A 19,648-nucleotide genomic window follows, 5' to 3' on the forward strand; every position below is an offset into this window, starting at 1 on the left:
TTAAATAGAGACTGTTATTTCTTTATCATTACTGTATGATAAATACACTGGGGGTATTTATTATAAGTATTTAGTTAAAATGTTGCTTAAAGTGAATCGCATGCATTAATCTTTTGACATCAGCAGGAGGAGAAGAATATTAGTTGACAGCAAGGAGGCTGTAGTTCCTGAACTATAAAATATAATTTGTTGTGTTATTCTTGTGAATTTTACTGTAATTGAAATTGTATTGAACTTGTAATTCTCATTTTAAGAATGCAAATGAACATATTGTGGCTTCTTTTACTGTATTAAACTACATGATACGTTTCCCTACACCTATTGCATACTTACCTCTTTACCTCTCTGTAAATAAGGAAAGAACCTAGAAACCCCATTCTTACGTATACCCAGTATTGAGGGTATTACAAGTGGCGTCACTAAGCACAGGATACAGAGTCCAAAGTAAAGAGTGTAAGTGGAAAATTGTTGCAAACTATCACCATGTCCAAAGAGCAGAGAGCAATGGGGGATGCAGCTGGAACAGGTGGAAGTAGGACACTCCAAGTTAATCCCCTAATGCTACCATACTATTTTGACGCTCCATGGCTACCTACCTATAATGGAGGTTTGCACGGAGGCGAAGGGAGTAGCTTGGTGGAATTTAAGAATAAGACTAAGTCGATGTTTAGACTGTACCCTCTGAATGAAAGACAACAAGTGGAGATCCTCATTGGACAATTGAAGGGAGCAGCCCTTCGGGAAGTGACATCTTGGCCAGCAGAAGAAAGACGGCATATAGACCAGATATTTCAACGGTTAGCTACAACCTTTGAAACCAGTACAGCGTCAGAATTAAAAACATTGTTTTACGGGCGCAAACAATTTCCGGGAGAAACCTTGAGGGATTATGCCTTAAGTTTGCAGGAAGCACTACGTGATATCCAAACGATTGGAAGAGAGCAAGTGAGGGACCCAGACAAAGTATTAATAGCCCAATTCATTGAGGGATCTAATGGAGAAGGGGTTAAGACACAATTGAAGTTATTAAGGATGCAAATGCCTGAACATGCTTTCCTGGGTTTCAAAGAAACAGCCATTAAAGTAGTAGGTCCTCAAAGCGGGTCGGAATCAAGTTTTCCCGAAATGCCAGGCTATGAGGAAAGTCAGAGTGGGACCAGGACAAGATATATGGGAAAAGGAAATGCCTTGAACAAAAAGGATCTCGTGAAACAGAGTGCTCAGACGCCATCTGCCGGTCCTTTTGAAACATTACAAAATCAGTTGAAGGAATTAACGTTAGGGATGGCTGAAATTCGTCACGAAGTTCGGACTCTGAAGAAACACAAACCTATTAATTCCCAAACATCAAGGTGGAGGAATGATAGGGAGCAGAATTCAGAGGATTGGTGGGCCCCCCCCCTAGAAGAACAGGTCGACGGGTTACTGATCAGTTTGATGCTCAGGGACATCCCATTTGTCGGCAATGCCAGAGACCAGGTCACATTGAAAGGAATTGCCCTCAGGTCAAGAATTTAAACTCCAATGCCCCGAGGATGGAGACCGAGCCTCGGGGCGAACAAGAGTAGAACCTACCAATGGAGAATGGCGGCTCCGCTATGACAAACCATGTCATTTCAGTGAGGATAAATTGACCGCCATCATAGATGTTGATCCTCTGGTCCAGAATGGGAAGGTTTCGGGAAAAGTCATCTGGTTTCATGTTAGACGTGGGTACGGATTCATTAATCGTGAGGACACCAAGCGAGATATCTTTGTGCATTACTCAGCCATTCAAAAGAACAACCCCAGAAAATATTATCAAAGCCTGGGGGAAGGAGAAACTGTAGAGTTTGATGTGGTCAAAGGAGCATGCATTAATCTTTTGACATCAGCAGGAGGAGAAGAATATTAGTTGACAGCAAGGAGGCTGTAGTTCCTGAACAATAAAATATAATTTGTTGTGTTATTCTTGTGAATTGTACTGTAATTGAAATTGTATTGAACTTGTAATTCTCATTTTAAGAATGCAAATGAACATATTGTGGCTTCTTTTACTGTATTAAACTACATGATACGTTTCCCTACACCTATTGCATACTTACCTCTTTACCTCTCTGTAAATAAGGAAAGAACCTAGAAACCCCATTCTTACGTATACCCAGTATTGAGGGTATTACATCAGTGCTCAGCATAGACCTTACCAAGACTGTGTTGCCCTCACACAAGCAAGAATAATTAAGCATACTGACAGCCCCTTTTTCCTTGGAATAAAACTAAGTTCAGCAGAAGGCAGTGCTCCCTGAACTGACACCCCTTTTACCTCAGAATAAAACTCAGTAAGGACAGCGAGTGGAGTTATCAAATCTCTCAGACTTAATTTAGAGAGAGCATAGCCAGAAGGGGCTATTCCAAGTTATCCAGGAGTATAGTCAGAAGAGACTAAGACAATTGATTCATAAATGGACTTAATTGGATAAAAATCATTAACCTTTAGAGGAGTTTCCTCAACTTTCGAATGCAGGACAGATAACAGACATATCCAACAAGTGACAATTGCCGGATCTTTAATAAGGATCTATATACTTTCCCTCTGTTAATCTACTCGTCAACCCGGGCAACGTTGTATCAATTCTAATAGCCAATTATCTCTAGCATGCAGAGATAGACTAGAGACTAGGGTACTTCATATTCAGGTGCACCTGGTATTAGTGAGGCATTAGTTCTGAGGTGAACTACGGTCTAAAAGGGAAATGTTATATGTTCATATGTCAATCACCTATTGATTCCACAGTTGGTTCGCGTATCCTGAGTTCCTGCATAATAAAGAAATGGACCAGAGTGTACTTTAATTTGTTTAAAAGAGTGTCCATCCTAATGTATTGTAAATGTGTTAATGAAATGTTATTGTGAAGAATTGCCTTTACCAGTTATTTACCTGAAAATAAATACTTTTTGTGAGTACTTCCATTTGCCTGTATAACCATCTGGAAGGTAGAGAATTAAGCAGAACTGAGGAACTGGTAAGGAAATATCTGCTACACCACCCTTATATTCACCTTTTCCCATTCAGGGTATGACATATCCATATAAGTACTGTGATGCTGCAGACCGTACACCAGTGTATCCATATAAGCACTGTGCTTTTGTGCCGCTGCTCTGACGCTTCTTTTTTTTGTATGTTTCATACTGTATTTATTTCAACTAAAATCACAAATAGGTATCCTTTAAATCCCTCTGCCCCCTTCCTGTTCAGAGCTTCCGTTTTGTGTGCTGCCACATTAATAGTTCATCCACCCGTTCAAGAATTGAAATGGGCAGGTGCCACACCAGCATTACTCCCGTCGGTGGGAGGGCCCAAGGACAATTCCATCTTGCACCTCTTTTCTTTGCTTTATGCGCTGTTTAGTGTTTTGCTGACTGTCTTTTTGTGTAGATGACAAACATTATTTATAGTTTATTAAACTGCCATCCTGTCTGCCACTGCAGTGCCATTCTCTTTCCTAGATGTGCCATGTTGGTAATTGAACTGCCACAGCCGCTGAAGTCTTCTACATACGGTTGCTGTATGCCAAAAATGTCCAGAAATTTATTTGGCCACAGACAGCATCCTGCATGCCCCTTTCATTTTTTTAAAAAAAATGTGGAACCCCCAAAGAGCTCAACTAGGGCAAGGACTAATGTGAATGATTAAAATATTTTTTGTAAATGCCTCCCCTCCTCCCTCATTAATTTGCGTCAGAATCCAAAACTTAAATTAAATTTACAACTAATCAACACTTCCTTTCAACTACATACATACTCCATCTCACTCAGGCCTCTTGATTAATGAAAACATTTGTTTCCTGATGTGCCATTTGGAAGTTGAACTGCCCCGTGTTTGTGCCGCCCACTGCTGTCGCTTAGCTTAGTCAGCCAGCTAGCTTGGTGCAACTTTTTGGCCTAAACTGGATGAAAACAATATTGTGAGCTGTAAGGTGGTCAAAATTGACTAGAAACAAGTGGAAATTAATGTTATTGAGGTTAATAATGCTGCAGGAATAAAAAATAGCAGATATTATGTGATTTTAGCAGTTTTTATCAATTTCAAAAATAATAAAAAATATAGACCCAAAACCAAAACACGTTAGGGTGGTTTTGCAAAACCAAAACCAGTATAGATCCAAAACTAAGACACCGTGGTCGGTGCACAGATCTAATTTTTAAAGATGCAAACATGTATAAAACTACTTCTAACTAGGGGTGAGCGGGCTCGGATTTCTGAAATCCGAACCCCGCGAGCCCCCCCAATCCGAGGCAGATCCGAGTCAGGCTCGACTTTTCCCGCCTGACTCGGATCTGAAATCGAGACAAAACGTCATCATCCCGCCTTCCAAGTCTCGCGGGTTTTGGAACCTATATAAGGTACCCGCGTCGTCGCCATTTTCTCACTCAGCTGTGGACAGTGAAGAGGGAGGGTGGGAGTTAGGGCTGGCTGGGCTGTGTAGTGTAGTGTAGTGTAGTGCAGAGTAGTGTTGTGCTGTGCTGTGCTGCGCTGTGCTGCTGTTGTCCACTACTTCAAAGTCCATAGGGGCTGGCTGTGTTGTGCTGTGCTGCTGTTGTTAATAGGGGCTGTGTCCACTACTTCAAAGTCCATAGGGGCTGGCTGGACTGTGTTGTGCAGTCAGTTCTCCATAGGGGCTGTGTCCACTCCAAAGTCCTGTGCAGTGTCCCAGTCCTAAAGGGGTGCTGTAGTGTTGTCCAGGGGGTGCTCTGTCCATCAGGGGTGCTCCCCCCAAGTGCTAAAAAAATAATATTTTTTGTGTGTTTGTGAATTGTGTGCGCAGTAGCCGCACGTGCATCAACAAAGTAGTGCCAAGCGTGCGCCTGTGTCATAAGTAAAGGGCCGGCTGGCTTGACCGTTAAAGGGTGCTGTAACCCCCAAAGTACACTCCAGTCCAAACCAAAAAAAAAATAATTTTCTGTGTTTGTGAATTGTGTGCGCAGTAGCCGCACGTGCATCAACAAAGTAGTGCCAAGCGTGCGCCTGTGTCATATGTAAAGGGCCGGCTGGCTTGACCGTTAAAGGGTGCTGTAACCCCCAAAGTACACTCCAGTCCAAACCAAAAAAAAAATTATTTTCAGTGTTTGTGAATTGTGTGCGCAGTAGCCGCACGTGCATCAACAACGTAGTGCCAAGCGTGCGCCTGTGTCATAAGTAAAGGGCCGGCTGGCTTGACCGTTAAAGGGTGCTGTAACCCCCAAAGTACACTCCAGTCCAAACCAAAAAAAAAATTATTTTCTGTGTTTGTGAATTGTGTGCGCAGTAGCCGCACGTGCATCAACAAAGTAGTGCCAAGCGTGCGCCTGTGTCATAAGTAAAGGGCCGGCTGGCTTGACCGTTAAAGGGTGCTGTAACCCCCAAAGTACACTCCAGTCCAAACCAAAAAAAAATTATTTTCTGTGTTTGTGAATTGTGTGCGCAGTAGCCGCACGTGCATCAACAAAGTAGTGCCAAGCGTGCGCCTGTGTCATAAGTAAAGGGCCGGCTGGCTTGACCGTTAAAGGGTGCTGTAACCCCCAAAGTACACTCCAGTCCAAACCAAAAAAATATATATTTTCTGTGTTTGTGAATTGTGTGCGCAGTAGCCGCACGTGCATCAACAAAGTAGTGCCAAGCGTGCGCCTGTGTCATAAGTAAAGGGCCGGCTGGCTTGACCGTTAAAGGGTGCTGTAACCCCCAAAGTACACTCCAGTCCAAACCAAAAATATATATATTTTCTGTGTTTGTGAATTGTGTGCGCAGTAGCCGCACGTGCATCAACAAAGTATTGCCAAGCGTGCGCCTGTGTCATAAGTAAAGGGCCGGCTGGCTTGACCGTTAAAGGGTGCTGTAACCCCCAAAGTACACTCCAGTCCAAACCAAAAAAATATATATTTTCTGTGTTTGTGAATTGTGTGCGCAGTAGCCGCACGTGCATCAACAAAGGAGCAGCGCCAAGCGTGCGCCTGTGTCCCATAAGTAAAGAGCCGGCTGGCTCATTTCTTAAAGGCTGGTGTAACCCACAAAGTGCACTACTCTCCAGCAAAAATAAAAAAATATTTTCTGTGTTTAGCCGCACGTATATATCAAATCGATATAACATAAATGGACCAAACTTTCTCCGATAAAAATAAAATAGAGAAAGATCAAGAACCACTTCCTCCTAGTGCTGAAGCTGCTGCCACTAGTCATGACATAGACGATAACATGCCATCAACGTCGTCTGCCAAGGCCGATGCCCAATGTCATAATAGAGGGCACATACAATCCCAAATGACAAAGTTCAGGAAAATGACCTTGAAAAAAACATTTAAATCAGCTGAAGAGAAACGTAAACTTGCCAATATGCCATTTACGACACGGAGTGGCAAGGAACGGCTAAGGTCGATCCCTAGTATGTTCATGACTAGTGGTTCAGCTTCACATGACGATGGAAGCCCTCCTCCCACTAAAAAAATCAAAAGAGTTAAGCTGGCAAAAGCACAGCGAAGAACTGTGCTTTCTAAGAAGATATCACAAATCCCCAAGGAGAGTCCAAGTGTGGTGGTGGTTGCGATGCCTGACCTTCCCAGCACTGGACGGGAAGAGGTGGCTCTTTCCACCATTTGCACGCCCCCTGCAAGTGCTGAAAGGAGCACCCACAGTCCACTTGCTGATATGCAAATTGAAGATGTCACTGTTGAAGTACAACAGGATGAGGATACTGGTGTAGCTGGCGCTGAGGAGGAAGTTGGCGAGGAGGATTCTGATGGTGATGTGGTTTGTTTAAAGCAGGCTCCGGGGGAGACAGTTGTTGTCCGTGGGATGAAAAAGCCCATCACGGTCATGCCTGGGCAGAAGACCAAACATTCCACCTCTTTGGTCTGGCAATATTTCTATCCAAATCCGGACAACAACTGTCTTGCCATATGTACCTTATGTAAAGGTGGAATAAGTAGGGGTAGGGACGTTAACCACCTAGGAACATCCTCCCTTATACGGCACCTGCAGCGCGTTCATAATAAGTTGCTGTCAAGTTCAGAAACTTTGGCTAAGACCGTAAGCAGTCCAGGGACACCTAAATCCTGTTGTCCTGTTGTATCCAAGTGCCTGCAAACCACACCGTCAACTCCCTCCTCGTCAATTTCCTCCTTAGTCAGGATCGGAAGTAGTCCTGCAGGCCATGTCACTGGCATGACTGACTCTCCTATCCGGGATTCCTCCGGAGGATCCTGCATTGCTACGCCTCCTGCTGCCGCTGCTGCTGTTGCTGCTGCTGGGAGTCGTTCATCATCCCAGAGAGGAAGTAGGAACACCACTACTTTTACTAAACAATTGACCCTCCAACAGTCCTTAGCGAGGAGGATGAAGTACGACAGCAGTCATCCTGAAGCAAAACGTATAACTGAAGCCTTGACTGCTATGTTGGTGTTAGACGTGCGTCCGGTATCCGCCATTAGTGCAGTGGGATTTAGACAATTGCTGGAGGTAGTGTGTCCCCGGTTCCAAATCCTGTCTAGATTCCACTTCACTAGGCAGGCGATACCGAGACTGTACAGAAACGTCAGAAAAAGTGTCCTCAGTGTCCTGAAAAATGCCGTTGTACCCAATGTCCACTTAACCACGGACATGTGGACAAGTGGAACAGGGCAGACTAAGGACTATATGACTGTGACAGCCCACTGGGTAGATGTATCACCTTACGCAGCAACAGCAGCAGCGTCACCAGTCGCAGCATCTCAGAAACGCCAGCTCGTTCCAAGGCAGGCTACGCTGTGTATCACCGGTTTCAGTAAGAGGCACACCGCCGACAACCTCTTAGAGAAACTGAGGGAAATCATCGCCCAGTGGCTTACCCCACTTAGACTCTCCTGGGGATTTGTGATATCTGACAATGCCACCAATATTGTGCGGGCATTACATCTGGGCAAATTCCAGCACGTCCCATGTTTTGCTCACACAATAAACTTGGTGGTGCAGAATTTTCTGAAAAGCGATAGGGGCGTGCAGGAGACGCTTTGGGTGGCCCGAAAAATTTCAGGCCACTTTCGCCATTCAGCGACTGCGTGCCGAAGACTGGAGCGCCAGCAAACACTCTTGAACCTGCCCCGCCATCACCTGAAGCAAGAGGTTGTGACGCGGTGGAACTCAACCCTCTATATGCTTCAGAGGATGGAGGAGCAGCAAAAGGCCATTCAAGCCTATACATCCACCTATGACAAAGGCAAAGGAGGGGGTATGCACCTGACTCAAGCACAGTGGAGAATGATTTCCGTGTTGTGCAAGGTTCCCCAGCCCTTCGAACTTGCCACACGTGAAGTCAGTTCAGACACTGCCAGCTTGAGTCAGGTCATTCCCCTCATCAGGCTTTTGCAGAAGCAGCTGGAGAAAGTGAAGGAGGAGCTAAGATGGAGCGATTCTGCTCGGCATGTGGGACTTGTGGATGAAGCCCTTCATTCGCTTTGCCAGGATTCCAGGGTGGTCAATCTGTTGAAATCAGACCACTACATTTTGGCCACCGTGCTCGATCCTAGGTTTAAAGCCTATGTGGTGTCTCTCTTTCCGGCCGACACAAGCCTGCAGAGGTGCAAAGACCTGCTGGTGAACACACTGTCAGCTGAAGCGGAACGTGACACGTCAACAGCTCCTTCTTCATTTTCTCCCGCAACTGGGGCTGCCAGGAAAAAACTTAGGTATCCTAAGCAACCCGCTGGCGGTGATGCAGGGCAGGCAGGACCAAGTTTGGACATCTGGTCCGGACTGAAGGACCTGGCAACAATTTCTGACATGTCTACTGTCACTGCATATGATACTGTCACCATTGACAGAATGGTGGAGGATTACATCGGTGACAGCATCCAAGTAGGCATGTCAGACAGTCCATACCTATACTGGCAGGAAAAAGAGGCAATTTGGAGGCCCCTGTACAAACTGGCTCTATTTTACCTGAGTTGCCCCCCCTCCAGTGTATACTCCGAAAGAGTGTTTAGTGCAGCCGGGAACCTTGTCAGTGAAAGGCGTAGGAGGTTGCTTCCACAGAATGTGGAGAAGATGATGTTCATCAAAATGAATTATCAGCTCTTCCAGGGAGACCAGCCTCCAGAACGTAGAGGGACCTGTGGTGGTGGATTCAAGTGGGGATGAGTTAATACTTTGTGAGGATGAGGATGTACACACTGAAGAGGGTGAGGAATCGGTGGATGAGGAGGATGAGGATGACATCTTGCCTCCGTAGAGCCAGTTTGTGCAGGGACACATTAATTGCCAGCTTGTTTTGTGGGGGCCCAAACGAACCAATCATTTCAGCCATAGTTGTGTGGCAGACCCTGGCGCTGAAATGATTGGTTTGTTAAAGTGTGCATGTCCTGTTTATACAACATAAGGGTGGGTGGGAGGGCCCAAGGACAATTCCATCTTGCACCTCTTTTTTTTCTTTGCATTATGTACAGTTTGGGGCCTAGTTTTTCAAACTGCCATCCTGTCTGCCACTGCAGTATCACACCTAGATGGGTCACGTGTTTGTGCCGCCCACTCGTGTCGCTTAGCATAGTCATCCAGCTACCTCGGTGCAACCTTTTGGACATAAAAACACTATTGTGAGGTGTGAGGTGTTCAGAATAGACTGGAAATGAGTGGAAATTAAGGTTATTGAGGTTAATAATAGCATAGGAGCAGAAAAACCTACAAATTCTGTGATTTTAGCTGTTTTTATGCTTTTTTTCAAAAAAATACAGATCCAAAACACAAAACCCAGAACCCAAAACACGGAAGGGTGGTTTTGGCAAAACCAATCCAGATCCAAAACACGAAGAAAAATCCAGATCCAAAACCAAAACACAAAACACGAAAAGTGGCCGGTGCACACCCCTACTTCTAACATACTTCAAATTCCAAAAATGAAGGCAAACATTTGTTCATAACAATGGAAAACATATAAAATAAAAAAAAGTATGCCTTCCTATAACTGTTTATAAACAGGGTACTCAGGGTTGTGAGAATTTTGATGTGAATGGGTTATGGACGGATACATTTGACCATCTATTTTATCTGGGATAAATACCCTCTGAATAGCATGGAGGGTGTTGGGGTTGAGGAGGGTGTGATTGTGCTCTTGTAAAAAGTTGCCCTAGAAACACCTTTTGACTCTCATGGATGCGCACTTCCATGGACATTAATTGTGACATATATTAAAGAAAGCTCTCATTTTCAAAGAAACGCTGCCATTCGGGCATCTTCTTGAGCTTGCATTGTGGTATCCATTACCCTGCACTGCTCACAGAGGATGTTGGTCATGGCGTGGGTAGCGTGTTTGAGCGTAAAGGCCCCCATACATCAGAGACTGATTGCAGCAATCGTGCAATTTGCAATCGATTGTGTATAAAAATCTTTCCCTTTTTCAATCGATTGCAGATTGCAGAGTTGCAACAAACGATTGAAAAAGGGAAAGATTTTTATACACAATCGATTGCAAATTGCACGATTGCTGCAATCAATCTCTGATGTATGGGGGCCTTAACGTCGGCCTATCCATTGGTTCCTTCTGCTGGGACTGTGCAGCCTCTGCCAGTGCTTCCGCTAGCTCGCTTGATGCATTCACCTGTTCTTCACTTGCAGTTGTGATGACGATCCATCTTGACTGCATTCTGGTGATGAAGCCTGCTTTGCTAAAATGAGGAAAAGGCCAGAGGATTTGACAAGGCTGAGTTGGGAAAAATTAGATCACATAACTCATAAAAGGGCGACTCCATCCGAGCTGCACCACTCTTGTTCTTTTTGTTGTCATGAATTTTAGTGTAGTGCTTCCTCTGAGCTTTGAGCTTATTCACCACTTGCTGTTGCGTACATGGAACAATGTACTTTGTCTGCCCCATTGTCATTACTGCGCTTGCCCTAATCTCATGGGCTGCGTCTTCTCCACTGTCATGTGCTCTGCACCCCAAACAGCCAAAGTATTTTAGCGCAAAAACCTGTGTCGCACCATTCACGCTACAGACGACCCGGGCTGGTCCTGGGAATAGCCCTGGTACCGAGCAGGGTCGCGGACCTGGGATATCTGACATCTGATCCGGTTTGAGCTGCAAGCCCCAGCAAAAATTCCTGGATAGAAAGGCTATAGGTGAGATGTACTAAGCATCGCACCTGCCTCTCATCGGGTACATTACCTCGGTATTTACCTAGAATATCACAAAGGACAGCTCTCCCGATAAGAATTGTCCTTTCAGTATCAGTTAATTTACCTGCGGCTCCGGGAAAGGCACCACTGAAGAGTAGCAATATTTTAGCTATTAAGAAGAAAGGAATACTGTCACATGTTACAGACTAGGTGGCGCTAAAAGCCTAATGTTTCATTTTTCATTTCCCTTTACTAACCCTGGGACTATAATAAATATAATATAATATAATATAATATAATAAACCTTGTCTGCCACTTTCTTTTAAATATTGATTTTTTATTTCTTTATTTATCACACAATAGAAAATAAAACAAAGCTCTAATTGTCAGAATTTCCTGCATGTGAAATTATTTAACATATTAATTATTTAACATATTATTTAACAGAAAAATAACATAGATTAGAGTTATCCTAATTTACTACGTTATGTACAGTATATCCTCATCTGACAAATACTGATTCATTTTGAAATTTTAGCAGAACTCTTGGGTACACACTATACGATATATCGTCCACGATGGATCGGAGCGACCATTGTGTAGTGTGTACCCAGAAAACCACACAATTCATTGTACAATGAATTGGGTGGTCGCATCTTCCCATCATAGTTACATCAGACATGTAACAATATACCGTACAGTCGTACTGCAGATTGTTTATTGTTTACAGTAATGCCATATATTATTACTTTGCATCACTGCATCGTACCATCATTCAGGTGTATACCAAGCTTTACATCTACATTCATTCCCAATTCACTAACAATAGGACTTGCCAGACAGCCGCGCACTGTTAGGAGAAATATCACACTGACAATGTTTCTGCTGCTGGTTTCAATATGAGTTTAGTTTCATGAGCAATTTGTGATCAGCTGCAACTGAAGCTCTAAATTCTGTGCGATTTTCAGACAATTGGAGGTTTTATGTGCAGGGAGAATGAAGCAGCTACAAGTCGTTGATTAACTCATATGTGCTGTGTAACAAAGACAGAAGACGGAAGAATAATTTGTGCAATATTTTCCATTACATTTTACGAATATATATGGGATTTTAGAGGTTATTATTACCCTGAAAAATCACCAGCACAACGCTATCCATGCTGCACTTTGTTATAGTAGACCAGCAAAAATATACTGTATGTAGATTCTGCTTCTTCTAGTTACATTGGTACTGCATTTCCCACCTATTAACACACGGTGGAGCTCTAATACCATGATTATGACTCTTGTGTGTCACAGGTTTCTCCCAGCTGTTCTAACTTCTGCAAATGAAAATTTGTCACCTGGAAAGATTATCTGCTCATAATTAGATCGCCAATGCACGTGATTTAAAGAAGATATTAAGTATAAAACCCTATAACTGTTGTCTGTGTTTTATAAGTGAAATAAAACTGAATGTAGCTTTCATTGTCCCATTTGTCTGTGTAAAAAATATGGAAGATTCAACTATGCTCAGTCTAAAACTGGGGTTATTAATTTCTTCTCAGTAGGCCTATTATTGTATATTATTACTTCATAGAGACAAGGCTTCAGATTAACCAACAGTGGTGTATAAATTGCCTAATTTTACTTATGAAAAATTCAAATTCAGTAAAATTATTTAGCTAAGTGTAACCCTGGTTAGGGTTACGGATATAATTCATATATACAATTGAAACAGGTACATATTTTAATTCATCTATTTACAGCAAAATGCCATTTATGAGGTAAATGTTAAATATACTGTAGGGATAGATGTGATGTGATGTAAATATAAGTAAATATGTGGAAATGTATGTACCCTGTGCATGTTAGATATCTATGATGTCAGTGGACTTTAGTGCTTCATGCTGCAAATATACATTTCACAGACATTGATGATAGTTGCAGAAGGGGGCGGAGTAATATAGATGGGAGTGAATTGGTTCCTGTCAGGAAAATAGGATCCAGTGAGATGGAGGATATATAACAGCTGTTAGCAGCAGCTGAGGGGCAGTCTGCAGGTCCCTCCCTCCAGTGCCTGCCCTCCTGTGTCCCGGGCAGCCAGTGAGCGGCTATATGCTGCCGGGCGCAGGGGGGCAGAGCTGGAGATGGAGCCCAGCCGGAGCTGGGGAAGTAGGTGGGACAGCGGCACCCACCCTGTCTACCTGACGATGCCAGGGAGGCGGCGTCGCGGGAGGTGGACCTGGCAGCGTGAGTGGAAGTGGCTAGGAGCCGTGCAGGAAGTCCCGGCGTCAGCCGCCACATCAGCGGGGAGGCAGCTCCAGAAGTTCCGGCTACTGTCCAGTGACAGGAGGGCTGCCTGCTTGGTGGCAGGCTATGACAGAGCCGAGGGAGAGGGAGACACTGCAGCGGCGGGGGTGAGGCTACCAGCAGTCATCCCTGCCTGGGTACACACAGCCCCTGTCAGTGAAGCAACCTAGTGTCCTGCCGGGGCAGGCACTGAACGCTGATATGTGGTCATAAAGCCGTCTATCTCCCTAGAAAGCACCAGTCATTTGCTGTGAGTAAACATAACTTGTGCACTTACAGGATGCAGGACAGCTGATAGGCAGGCCAGTGTTAATATATAAGTGGAGGAAAGAGCTGGGGAGTGTATTTACAACAGCAAGACATCACTTTATGAGGAATCAGAAGTAATTGAAAGAGAGAGTAGCGTACCTTGGCCCTCATTCAGAGCCGCTCGTTAGCGGCAGTACGCTCGTTCCGAGCGATGTTTGCACATCTGCGCATGCGTACGGTTTTTAGTACGCATGCGCGAACCAGTCAGTGCGGCCAAAAATCGTTGGTACGCAATATAGCGAGTGCCTGCTATTTTGAATGACAGAATGAGGCGTATGTGGGTGGTAACAGGGGAAGGTGTTTGAAAATGGGGAGTGGAGATCCGAACGCAGGCGTGCTTAAAGGTCAAAACGGGCGTTTTATGGGTGTGTATATTTAAAACAGCAGCGTCATTGTTCACGTCACTGGGTTATTTTATAGCCAGAACTGCTCGCAAATTTGTGGTAGCAAACACCAACCACAAGAATAGCGAGCAGTTCATACGCTGGTCGATGTACTCGATTAATCTAATAAATAGCGGACATGACGTAGGATGCGAGCGGCCAGGGGGCGTTTTTAAAAAATAAACGAGCGTATGTTTTGCTCTCTCGTTCAGACTTAGAGGTGTGAACAGACTACAATGTGCGTACGGATCATTTGAATAGCCACCCCTTGTTTTTAAACGAACGACCGCAAATAGCGAACGGCTCTGAATGAGGGCCCTTGTATTAATTACCCAGGGATGCATACTGTCTCCTTCTACATAAACTTGTGTCTGGAATAAAAAGTAACTAAAACAGCATATACCAAGTCCTACTCTGGCTTCTGCTGTGTGAATTGGCTGTAAAATATTAACCCATGCAGTATTTAAAGTGACAGCTTACATGCAAGTTTTGTTATAAATGATATCGCCATGGCAACTCTGGGCTAAAAGTTATCTCTGATATCCTAGTATCTATTTATTGGTAATAACATGCATTGAAGGAAACATCAGACCAGGAGATACTTCTACAAAGTGGTATACAACTCTAATTATAATACAAACTGGAGGTCACCACTGGACAGCAACTAATAAACTTTATATCAGCCTGAAGGCATAGGAACGTGGACATTTCATCTTAGGACATACTACTTTCAGTAGGTGATATATAGTAATATATATAAGAAGAGGTTATACCTGTTAATTGCATTATTTCATGTACACGTATGTAATGCATTGTATTGTGTGATCTGTAAGTGTTATGTATGTCATTTAACTGCAACTTTGCAGGATAAAATAAGAAAATATATGTGTACTGTATGTGACTTTACTTATCAGGAGGAGTGTCATTAGAAATCCTGAGCTGACCGGACCTGTGGAGAGGAGGAAAGTTGGTATACCATTATAAGGTGTATAGTAGATATGTATGCATTGGGAGTTGAGTTGTAAAACAATTGAATCATACATACCACCTATTTTAGAAACCGCACTAAGTTTAGGCTTACCCAAGCAAGCCTACCAACACAATAGCATAATTCATCATAATATAAGCTTGGGTGGAGGCACTGACAATGGAAAGGTACACCACCAAGAGAGGTTAAGGGTGGGTACATTAGGAGTAACAAAGGTGTTAGTAACCTGGTGACCCTTTAGTGAGTAAAGGGGGGTTACATAAGGTACCTATAACCAGTTTAGTTATCACATTTACATCTATATAATATAATTGATGTCCAAATGTAAGATGCCACACATCGGTCGCACCATTGAACATTGCAGCAGCCCTACGAATGTTAGCCACTCTCTGTTACAACCCATGAACGCACACTCAAATTGCCTCTCTCTTTTTCCGAATTAGATCTGTGGCTTTCGGAGATAATCATGGGGATGCATATTCAGACTGAAAACATTGGCCGCTAGTGTGCGAGAGCTGACCCGAGGCATAGACAAGCTAAGAAAATGCCTAGGGCATTTAGAATGCCTGGGGCATCCAAGCCCAACTAGGGCCGGCAGAGGTTTGAGGCAGGCACGGCCAGGGCACCTGCTGCTGGCTGGGCAGACTACTAATGCCGGAGCACAGTGTCCACGATCATAGCTCAGCTGACAGCTCTGATCAGGCCCAGCAACAGCAAACAGAGAGTGGGCAGCAGTGGAACAGGTGGCAGATTGCAGGGGCAGACCATTTGGACGGCAACTAGTGGTTAGCACCAGGCCAGCCCTGGGACGGCATGTACCGGGTTAGCAGCCGGCGGCAGCCGCTGCTGCGATCAGAATAAGCTTCTGCGCATGGGCAGAGATTCATTCACAACTATAAGTAAATGGACGCAGGAGGACTACTGCACCCACAGCAGCTCTTCACATGGGATTTTGCGGAGCTTGGAGTAGTGAGTCACACCTCATGGCTTTGGGATCCGCCTCTGGGCTAGACCTGTCAGACTGAGCTGGGAAAAGCGGGTCTGCCGCCTGTGGCTTGCTGTACCTTGAGTTGGGCGGCTCTGCAGGCTGCACTCAAGTAAAGTGAGTCTAGAACTGGGAGAGGGTCGAAGTGCGGTGGTGCTCACTGCTGGGAGAGGGGTGCTGGGTGAGGGTGGGTGCTAACACTGCTGGGAGAGGTTTGCTGGGTGAGGGCTGGGGTGCTGAGTAAGGGGTGGTGCTGTGCTGGGATAGGGTTGTAGGATTATTGGGTCAGATGACACCATGCTGTGCTGGGAGAGGGTTGATGGTCGCTGTGATCTGTGCTGTGACAGGGGTGCTGGGCTGGGAGAGAAGCGATGGGTGGTGTGCTGTGTTGGGTGATGCATACTGTGATCTGTGCTGGGAGAGGGTTGAAGGGTGCTGTGCTGGGAGAGGGGTGATGGGTACTGTGATCTGTGCTGTGCTGGGACAGCCGTGCTAGGCTGGGAGAGGGGTGCTGTGCTGTGATCTGTGCTGGGAGAGGTGTGCTGTGCTGTGATCTGTGCTGTGCTGAGTCAGCCATGCTAGGCTGGGAGAGGGGTGCTGTGCTGTTATCTGTGCTGGGAGAGAGGTGCTGGGGGCTCAACCCAATGGGGAAAGGGGCCACAGCACAGTAAGGCCACAGCTTTTTTCAAGATCCAACTAGGTGGGGCACAACCCAAAATCTTGCTTAGGCACTAAGGCCCTCATTCAGAGCCGTGCGCTCTGCTCTGAATGAGGGCCGGGCTCCATTTTCATGGAGCGTCCTCCTGGACGCTCGTATAGCTGTGGGTCACCACCCACAGGCTATACGAGCGTGCTTTTTGATGGCCGCGATGGTCGAGACCATCGCGAACATCGAAATTGCGAGCCGGAGCCTGCGGTTGAGGTTTTCAACCGCAAGCTCCGGAGTGATTTTGGCTCTATCAGAGCCAAAATCACTCCCACTGACATCACTAGTGATGTCAGTGGGCCGGCTTCTGACGGGAGGCGTTCCCGTGGGAACGCCCCCGTTAGGGAGGCACGCCCCCGGCACGCCCACCAAAGGGGGCGTGCTGTCAATCAACATTGACAGCACGCCCCCTTTGTTCGGACACAACGAGCGAAGGACTTTCCTTCGCTCGTCGCGTCTGGCGCATGCGCACGACGGAGCTCTCTCAGTGCATAACATCGACCCACTTGCGAGCGGACAGCCGCTCGCGAGTGGGTCTGAATCAGGCCCTAATTTGGCTAGGGCCGGCTCTGGCACTGATAGAGAGGAGGGGGCACAAATTGAGGCTGCACACGGGCCCCCTCCTCTCTTAAAACGCCCCTGGACAGCACACTGGATGGACAGCACACCCCAAGAGGGACAGCACAGCACACCCCTGGATGGGCAGCACACTGGATGGGCAGCACACCCCTGGATGGACAGCACACCCCTGAATGGACAGCTTAGCACACCCCTGGATGGTGATGAGTGCTGGGAGAGGATTGAGGGGTGCTGTGCTGGGAGAGAGATGATGGGTGCTGTGATCTATGCTGTGTGGGGTGCTGTGCTGTGATCTGTGCTGGGAGAGGGGTGCTGGGAGCACAGAAGGGGCCACAGCACAATGAGACCATGCCCCGTCCATGAGGCCAAAACTCTTTTCAGGATCCCACCGAGGGGGGGTGGGGGGGGCACCTCCCAAAATCTTGCCAAGAGCACTAATTTAGCTAGGGCCGGCTCTGTGCGACATCAATACTGCGTGGACTGAAACATTGGCCACTAGTGTGCAACATCGATACTGCACAGACTGAAAAACATTGGCCACTAGTGTGCAACATCGATACTGCATGCACCTCTGAAACATTGGCCACCAGTGTGCGACATCGATACTGTGCAGACTGAAACATTGGCCACTAGTGTGCGACATCGATACTGCATGCACCTCTGAAACATTGGCCACTAGTGTGCGACATCGATACTGCATGCACCTCTGAAACATTGGCCCTCATTCAGAGCCGTACGCTATTTGCGGTCGTTCGTTTAAAAACAAGGGGTGGCTATTCAAATGATCCGTACGCACATTGCAGTCTGTTCACGCCTCTAAGTCTGAACGAGCGAGCAAAACATACGCTCGTTTATTTGTTAAAAACGCCCCCTGGCCGCACGCATCCTACGTCATGTCCGCTATTTATTAGATTAATCGAGTACATCGACCAGCGTATGAACTGCTCGCTATTCTTGTGGTTGGTGTTTGCTACCACAAATTTGCGTGCAGTTCGGGCTATAAAATAACCCAGTGACGTGGTCAATGACGCTGCTGTTTTAAATATACACACCCATAAAACGCCCGTTTTGACCTTTAAGCACGCCTGCGTTCGGATCTCCACTCCCCATTTTCAAGCACCTTCCCCTGTTACCACCCACATACGCCTCATTCTGTCACTCAAAATAGCCGGCACTCGCTATATAGCGTACAAAGGATTTTCGGCCGCACTGACTGGTTCGCGCATGCGTACTAAAAAGCGTACGCATGCGCAGATGTGCAAACATCGCTCGGAATGAGCGTACTGTTGTTAACGTGCGGCTCTGAATGAGGGCCATTGGCCACTAGTGTGCGACATCGATACTGTGCAGACTGAAACATTGGCCACTAGTGTGCGACATCGATACTGCATGCACCTCTGAAACATTGGCCACTAGTGTGCGACATCAATACTGCGCGGACTGAAACATTGGCCACTAGTGTGCAACATCGATACTGCACAGACTGAAACATTGGCCACTAGTGTGCAACATCGATACTGCATGCACCTCTGAAACATTGGCCACTAGTGTGCGACATCGATACTGTGCAGACTGAAACATTGGCCACTAGTGTGCGACATCGATACTGCATGCACCTCTGAAACATTGGCCACTAGTGTGCGACATCGATACTGCGCAGACTGAAACATTGGCCACTAGTGTGCAACATCGATACTGCACAAACTGAAAAATTGGCCACTAGTGTGCAACATCGATACTGCACAGACTGAAACATTGGCCACTAGTGAGCGACATCGATACTGCGCAGACTGAAGCATTGGCCACTGGTGTGGCGACATCGATACTGTGCAGACTGAAACATTGGCCACTAGTGTGCGACATCCATACTGCATGCACCTCTGAAACATTGGCCACTAGTGTGCGACATCGATACTGCATGCACCTCTGAAACATTGGCCACTAGTGTGCGACATCGATACTGTGCAGTCTGAAACATTGGCCACTAGTGTGCGACATCGATACTGCATGCACCTCTGAAACATTGGCCACTAGTGTGCGACATCAATACTGCGCGGACTGAAACATTGGCCACTAGTGTGCAACATCGATACTGCACAGACTGAAACATTGGCCACTAGTGTGCAACATCGATACTGCATGCACCTCTGAAACATTGGCCACTAGTGTGCGACATCGATACTTTGCAGACTGAAACATTGGCCACTAGTGTGCGACATCGATACTGCATGCACCTCTGAAACATTGGCCACTAGTGTGCGACATCGATACTGCGCAGACTGAAACATTGGCCACTAGTGTGCAACATCGATAC

At 46.0% G+C, this 19,648-nt stretch overlaps 1 protein-coding gene across 1 annotated transcript; it reads left to right on the plus strand.

Annotated features, from left to right (window-relative positions):
• The first annotated feature begins 483 nt into the window (after window positions 1-483).
• Window positions 484-1,518, plus strand: LOC148538886 (uncharacterized). Its single transcript, XM_088452119.1, has one exon. It carries the CDS (start codon window positions 484-486, stop codon window positions 1,516-1,518), a length of 1,035 nt encoding a protein of 344 aa, XP_088308245.1.
• The last annotated feature ends 18,130 nt before the right edge of the window (window positions 1,519-19,648 follow it).

This window comes from Taudactylus pleione, unplaced genomic scaffold (genome assembly GCF_031769625.1).
Source record: "Taudactylus pleione unplaced genomic scaffold, aTauple2 ptg000033l, whole genome shotgun sequence".
NCBI classification, from domain to species: Eukaryota; Metazoa; Chordata; class Amphibia; order Anura; family Myobatrachidae; genus Taudactylus; species Taudactylus pleione.

Excerpts from the sequence above, each read along its gene's own strand:
- LOC148538886 (XM_088452119.1), top strand. The coding sequence starts at position 484 with ATGTCCAAAGAGCAGAGAGCAATGGGGGATGCAGCTGGAACAGGTGGA.